This window comes from Xenopus laevis, chromosome 8L (assembly GCF_017654675.1).
Source record: "Xenopus laevis strain J_2021 chromosome 8L, Xenopus_laevis_v10.1, whole genome shotgun sequence".
In the NCBI taxonomy this organism is placed as follows: Eukaryota; Metazoa; Chordata; class Amphibia; order Anura; family Pipidae; genus Xenopus; species Xenopus laevis.
In genome coordinates this window covers 108,473,820-108,481,511 of record NC_054385.1, presented here as the reverse complement: position 1 = coordinate 108,481,511, position 7,692 = coordinate 108,473,820, and the positions used below count along the sequence as shown (strand labels likewise).

Sequence of the window (7,692 nt, the reverse complement as noted above, 5' to 3'; positions counted from 1 at the left end):
ATCTTATACAATGGAGTGCAAACTATAGTACATGCTGGTATATATTATATATATCTAAGCCTGTGAGCTGCTTTTATACTGGTCATAGGAACCCAAGTGAACATCTTATATACCTACGCGTTTTAGTTGGGACACATATTATGTAAATAAAAGAGACTAGGAGACTAGAGGTTGAGTGAGGAAGAATATAGTACTGAGAGTGGGCCCCTGGTCTAAGGTTTTTTGGTGGACCCCTGGTCTAAGGTATTTGGGTGGGTCCCTGGTGTTCCAGTCCGACACTGACCGTCTTCCATAGACTCCATTTTATACAAATAATCCTGTTTTTTAAAAATGATTGTACTTGATCCAAACTAAGATATAATTAATCCTTATTGGAATCCAAACCAGACTACTGGGTTTATTTAATGTTTACATGGTTTTCTAGTAGACTTAACGAATTACAGAAAGATCCGTTATCCGGAAAACCCCAGGTCCTGAGCATTCTGGATAACAGATACGATACCTGTAATACAAAAGAGCCATGAATATCCTGTAAATATTATCATTATAAGCAGTGCTTAGTGAAGTCATTGGTTATAATCGGTGCTTAGTGACAGTCATTTCTGTCATTTATGACTCATTGTGTGTATTATAATAAATAATGCATCTTCTGCTGCAAAATATAAGGATATAAGCAATCACCTTGGATATCCTTGACCTGTACATGGTCATAGGACTCCTTGGTGACTTATAATATCCCTATATCTTACAATGGGCGGGAGATAAACTGTGCTTAGTGATGGTATTATTTGTAACTGGTATATAAATTCTGTCACATGACTTAATGAAACTTGTGTATTTTGTTGGTGTTAAAAATGATTAAATTCTTACTATTCAAAAATTAGTTTGGTGAGCTTGTTATTTAAATCCATCCAAACAACCCAAACTTTCCCTGTATTATTACTAAAATCAACAAGTATAACATAAATGTGTCCCTCTTATCTTCCTATGGCTCAGTAAGATAATATTTAAACATTTGATCTTTATCTGCGCAGGAGTGGTGAAACCTTAGAAGGCTGTTGGGGACTTTGCTTTATTGCAGCTGCATCTGCCAGAGTCCTTTTCTCTCTCTGTTGTCGGATCACACGAATGCCACATCAGATCCAATTTTCCGCTGGGCTAAAAATCATTTGGAACAAGAGAAGCTGAGAAGACCTTTGAAGTGGTTGAGGGTCTACAGCTTGGAACAGAGCGGCTATGGCGGGCAATGAAAGTAGCACACCTCGGGTAACCTTTCTGACTCCGGAGAAGCCTGAAAAGGCTGAAGAACATGTCAAACCCAAAAAGCTTGGCAAACTCACAGTAAAATATAACCGCAGGGAGATACAGCGGAGGCTCAACCTGGAAGAGTGGGTAGATGCCAAGCTTCAGGAGTTGTACCAGAATAAGGTGAGTCTAATACCAAAAGGTTAACAATCACCAACGAAAATGGTCACCCTGAGTAATTGTGAGTCCCAGGGCATAATAACTTTATTCAAAACCATTATTTCTAGAAAGTAGGATTGTCCAGCCAATGGCATTACAACTTTAGCAACAGCAATGGGCAACAGTGATATGAAATGTTGCTGTCACGATATTGTTTTTCTGTACCAACTATTCTCCACTCTTCCTCCATGCAATAGTTCCTTTTGGACACAATGTACAGAGCCCAAGGTAGCCATGCCCTAAAGAGAGTCCTCTAAAATAGAAATCACTGGTACTTTATTCTAGCAAAGTCATTAGCATCTATACCATTTGGTCTGACCCTACCCTTGGCACTCTGTACCATATTGTGCCAGCTCATACATCAGTGATTTGTGCCAAACCACAAGATATTAATCGTGAGACTGTCAGGGAAAATGTACTAGTACAGGTATGGGACCTGTTATCCAGAATGCTTGGGACCTGGGGTTTTCAGGACAACGGATCTTTCCATAATTTGGAACTTCATACCTAAAGTCTACTAGAAAATCATTTAAACATTAAATAAACCCAAGAAGCTGATTTTGCCTACAGTAAAGATTAATGATATCTTAGTTTGGATCAACTACAAGGTACTAGTAAAATTTGGATTATTTGGATAAAATGGAGTCTATGGGAGACGGCCTTTCCGTAATTCAGAGCTTTCTGGATAAAAGGTTTCTGGATAACAGATCCTATACTAGCTTTATTTCTGTGATAGCTTAGTATTATTACAGACTAATATTTTGTATTTTCTTAGCGTATTTATGCATGCAGAATTAAAAACAAGCTTGTGAAAAAACAATATTTTAACAAGATAAAGCAAATGTAGAAATTATGTCATAATATATTTAATTTCTGTTCTCAGTGTGGTTTAATTATGTCTCACTAGATTAATGTCTATGGCTTTCCTAGACTGTGGGTGTGGCCCCTTGGGGTGAGATTAAAAGAGTGGAATTTGCCATGCCTGCTGATTTGCTATTCTCTATATGATATTATTTATTATATCTGGACCCTTTTGATGTGCTATAGTGAATTCTTGAATAGACCTCTGTTTAATAACCCAAAGCTACTATATTCTACTATATCTGAACCTACGGTTGCCAGTTCCATTATTAATTATCAGCAGTATCAAAAGTAACATTGTTTCTGCCAAATCAGAATTCTGTCCAACATTTAATCAATAAGTAGTACCCCCATATTTTATGATTATTTATTATTTATATGTTTTAAAGGTACATCTTTGAGGTTTTTGTTTTTTTTTTTTGCTTTGAGTGAAACTTTCAGAGGGTGATTTATCAAAGAACTGCAAAGCCAAAATAGGCACATGTTATATTTCTGCCATTGCCAATGGTTTCTTTTTGCACATTGCCCGATACCATGCAATAACCAGTTGATAATAAAACGGACATCTACGTGGACAGATGTTAGGCCACCATTTGTGAAGCACCCTCTGTGCCACCCTGACCCTGTAACTATTATTTGGTCTGTGGTAGTCATCTTGTAAAATGCTATACCAACATCTTTATAACCTTAAAGGAATAGTGTCATGGGAAAACATGTTTTTTTCAAAACGCATCAGTTGATAGTGCTACTCCAGCAGACTTCTGCACTGAAATCCATTTCTCCAAAGAGCAAACAGATTTTTTTATATTTAATTTTGAAATGTGAAATGGGGCTAGACATATTGTCAGTTTCCCAGCTGCCCCAGAATTTTTCAGATCTGACGCCCGAATCGCTAGATTTTTTAAAGTTATCGCCCGAAAACCCAGAATTTTCCGGATTATCAGGCGAAACCCAGCACAGATCAAGATATCTTCAAATTGTAAAAGGGACATCTCCCACTGTGTTGTACATCAGGAATTTTTACTGCTTCGGGGTATAATAAATCTTGAAACATTCAGCGTTTTTCTCCCTCTAAAAATTCAAGTTTTTGCCCAAAAAATCTTGATCAGAAAAAATCAAACTTTAGCAAATAACCCCCATAATGTACTGTTGTCCTACGTTGGTAAAAGCAGGGGTACTTCGCCAATGAGGCAAGTTGAGGCTGTCGTTATGTGTATGCTTTAGAAAGACAACTATAGTTTATATAAATAGACTGCTGTGTAGCTATGAGGGCAGCCATTCAAGATAAAAAAAGTAGAAAAGACTCAGGCTACTTAGCAGATAACAGATAAGCTCTGTATATATCAATAGTATACAATAGGATCCTGCTCCTGCAGAGTGCATCTTTTATCTGCTATGTAGCCTGTGCTTTGAATAAAAATCTCTTGTAAAGTGGAGTATCACTAATAAAGCATCACATCATTCTCAGACAGGGGAGTAGGCTATACAATATTGTATGACTGTATGATGCTTCTCTAAACGTGCCAATGTGTTATGTTGTTTTGCTGTGTAAACAGGACGCGTCAAGGGACAATCAAGTGCAACCAGATATTGATATTGATGAGCTTCTGGATTTGTCAGCGGAAGACCAAAAATTAAAACTACAGGTAAAACAGAACTCAAAGCCATACCCATTTGGGGATGTGTGACGTCACAATATCTCCATTAGTAACGATTTCCAAATAATAATGTTCTTGATTACATTAAGGTATCTTTCAGTTCTTCAAATATACTGGACCAAATCTAAATGACCCCCTAAATTTGCGTTCAGTTGTCTTTAACAATCATATAATTTGCTTAGAACAGTAAAGGGAAGTGTTTGCATTAACATTTAAGGAGTTATACTGTATACAATCCTCTTCAATTCCAGAAGCACATTTCAAAAAAGTTGGGACAGGCAGGGGCGCTCCACCAATGAGGCGAGTTGAGGCACACCTGGTTGCCAAGGTGCCAGTATTTGATACAATACTTTTTGGTATATTGTGCAATTTAGCGTTGTAGGCAGAATATGAACTTTATATTATACATTCAAATTCATGTTTTTATTTCTCATATCTTTGTGATTAATGGTCTTTTATGAGATGGGCTTTATACCCATATTAAGGGGGTTATTTTAGAGAAAAAACCCTTGAATTTTTCAAGATTTATTATACCCCGATGCTGCAAAAAGCCTGAATCCAAAATTCTGCCATCTCAATGGGAGAGGCACCTATCTCAATTTGAAGTTTTTGTGGTCTGCTCTGGGTTTTTCAGGGTTTTCGGGCAGAAACTCGAAAACAATCTAGCGATTCTGGAAAAAAGCCAAAAAAAACTGAAGAATTCAGGAAAAAGCATGAAAAAATTCAAACAATTTCTGGTTTTCAATCCAATTAAATCTATTTTTTTTTATTAATAAGCTAAAATCGGACATGGGAGATTGATTGTGTTTATTTTAAATAAAATATGATAAATTCGTATTTTAGTAAATACCCCCCTAAAAGTTGCTGCTATGTTGTGTTAAAAAGACAATAGAATGAACAAGAAAAGTTCTTAGACTGAGCCATTGCATCTGGCTGCTGATTCTATACAAATAATTAAATTTATGGTTTTCCTATTTATTTATTTTTAAAAACTCTAAAAAGTCAAGATTTATTAAGTGTAAAAACAACAAATACAAAATTACACCAGGTAAAAGTCATCAAGGTCCTATAGAAGTCGGTGGGGCTCATTTATAAATGCTGGGCAAATTTGCATAACCAATAGCAACCAATCAGTTATTAACTTTTTTCATTTAGCTTCAGGGAGAACAATGAAAATAAACATCTGGTTGGTTGCCACGGGTTACTGCTCAGGTGCAAATTTGTCCAGTGGTTATAAATGAGCCCCAGTAGAAGCTGCGCTGATCCTATTGGACTGTTTTAAATCAATTAGGACTTTTAGAGATTTAGAGATTTTTTTTCTAGACATTGTCTGAAAAACTAAGATTTTTAAGGTATTTGTATTTTTTAGCACATTATTTTTTGTTTGTTCTTTGTTTATTCGGATCTTAATAAATTCCATGGCATTTGTAGTCTTAGAGTTTGTGAGCTTCATAGAGGTTTCAAAAACCACTAAAAGCCAAACTTTGATAAATAAGTCTCCCCGTATACATTAAGTTCATTCCAAGTATTATTGGTCTGTAGGGTGCACAAGAATACCTCTTTTGTCTGGGAAGAGTATAATCAGCTGTACCATTACAGATGCCCATCATTGTATTTCATGCAGTGGTAAGATACAATTAACTTCCCAATAAGAAATAATGTAAATATAAAGTCCTCCACTCAAACTAGAAGGCAGCGTCTGCTTATATTGCTGACAATAATGAAGCATGTTTTTGTTACTATATTTAAGGTAATAATGAAAGAATGCGCCAGGCCTACAGGGGTAAGTATTTTCATCTTTTTAATCTTGGTTAGCAGAACACACACACACATAATTGGGGTCTTTCATTAATTGATAATTATTCTGGAAATTAAAGAATCAAAAGGCATGACCTTTCTTTCCTACTCTGTTTAACCACATCTCTCCTATACTGTACTTAACCAGTTGTTGGATCTTTCACCCATTCATTCTTACCGCTTGCTTTGATCTTTAACTTTATTCAACTGTTTTGTTCTCCATCATTCTGCCCTTTCCTATCTAGGTTTCCTTATTTCCTTTCTACCATGTGCATCTGTGTTTTTGCCTCTATACATGAACTTCTCAGTGCTAAATACTAGGGATGCACCGAATCCACTATTTTGGATTCGGTCGAACCTCTGAATCCTTCGCAGAAGATTCGGACAAATACAAATCCTAATTTGTATATGCATATTAGGGGTGGAAAGGGGAAAACATTTTTTACTTCCTTGTTTTGTGACAAAAAGTCATGTGATTTCCCTCCCTGTCCCTAATTTGCATATGCAAATTAGGATTTGGATTCAGTTCGGCCAAATCCGAATCCTGCTGAAAAAGGCAGAATCCCAAACCGAATCCTGGACTCGGTGCATCCCTACTAAACACAATATATTAGTTTGCAGTTCAATAATGATCTTATACAAGTAAGTCTGTTGTACCCTTATGTATTTTGAGGGGAATAAAACTTCCACGGAGGACAACATGCTGCCTGCAATTGTCTAGTTTGGCATCCTTTTCATTAGTATATTTGCCTAAAAAACATACCCATTAAGTGGTTTCAGGAATACATCCAGCAAAGGGAATAAAAAATAAATAACTCCCGGACCACCAATAATTTGCTATGCCTTTGAGTTAAACCTGAAACTGTTGATGTCCAAAAGGATCCCTATTCCCTCTTCTCTTCTGTTCATACCTTCCTGTTTCACTCTATGCTTCATTATCACTCTATGATGATGCAAAGAAATTAAAGACAGCTACTCATCAATCATTTAAGGAGTATAGTTCACACATTTTTAGTTTTAGTGCCCAGACCAACACAGATGACCATAAATGTTAAATATTGACACCAAAGAGCAACTAAGGTTGTCAATAATCAGTAGAATTATTCTCCATCCCCAAAAAACTGATGGCAACATAATGTGGGTGCACTAGGTCACAAGGAGGATTTTATGCCATTTCTGAGAGGTACAGTGGCTGTAACAGAATTGTCGTATTGTTGTTGAATCTCTGGGCTTATGTGGCAAACCTATGACACAGTTCTATTTGATGCAGGCCAATGTTTATTAAGCACTTATTGCTGCTACATATATTACAGTACTGAAATTAAAAATACAATTTCCATTGTACCACCAGCCATTGTTGGACAGTTTTGTTATGTAAAGTAGGAAACTAGTTGGCTTTTTTTGCATTCTAGGAGTTCATAGCAGAGCTCGTGCAACGTCTGAAAGGTTTGAGAAAGATATCAACCCTGCGGCACAAGTAGAGAACTACAGAAAAGCGCTAAAACAGGACACACCAGCTTTTGTTTGCTTGTAATTCTTGCACTGATGGCCAACCCGCTGTGGTTACAAGGACACTATAAAGTGAATGCACCCCTGCAACAGTTATTTCTTATAAATGTTTCAGCTAAAAGGAGCAATTTTGTCAGCCTTGTTTATACATGCCAGTTTTATTTACAACTAACCCTATGGTTGACAGGCTTAAATCTCAAAGCCAAAAGTATGTGGACACCTGCCCCCATCGCCTTACTAAGCCAAGGGTATTAATACATATGTATGTAGAGCCAACAGTCAGGGGGTTATTTACTAAACCTCTCATTTTTCTGATCTGACTTATTTTGGCAAAATCGAAAATTTTTAGTAATAAACTACAATTGTTCGAGATTTAGTATACCTCTATGCTAAAAAAAACCTG

General features: G+C 36.5%; 1 protein-coding gene across 1 annotated transcript; it reads left to right on the top strand.

Moving 5' to 3' along the window:
• Positions 1-1,040: 1,040 nt before the first annotated feature.
• Positions 1,041-7,413, top strand: LOC108699268 (protein phosphatase 1 regulatory subunit 14B). The gene is made up of 4 exons (XM_018231248.2): positions 1,041-1,428; positions 3,882-3,971; positions 5,734-5,766; positions 7,193-7,413. The coding sequence occupies exons 1-4, from the start codon at positions 1,237-1,239 to the stop codon at positions 7,259-7,261; spliced, it is 384 nt and encodes a 127-aa protein (XP_018086737.2). The 5' UTR covers positions 1,041-1,236; the 3' UTR covers positions 7,262-7,413.
• Positions 7,414-7,692: the final 279 nt, after the last annotated feature.

What these genes read in the sequence shown, in the direction of transcription:
- LOC108699268 (XM_018231248.2), top strand. Translation starts at nt 1,237, where the DNA reads ATGGCGGGCAATGAAAGTAGCACACCTCGGGTAACCTTTCTGACTCCG. An exon ending in ACCAAAAATTAAAACTACAG is followed by an intron (nt 3,972 to 5,733) that starts GTAAAACAGAAC and finishes ACTATATTTAAG; the next exon opens with GTAATAATGAAAGAATGCGC. An exon ending in AATGCGCCAGGCCTACAGGG is followed by an intron (nt 5,767 to 7,192) that starts GTAAGTATTTTC and finishes TTTGCATTCTAG; the next exon opens with GAGTTCATAGCAGAGCTCGT.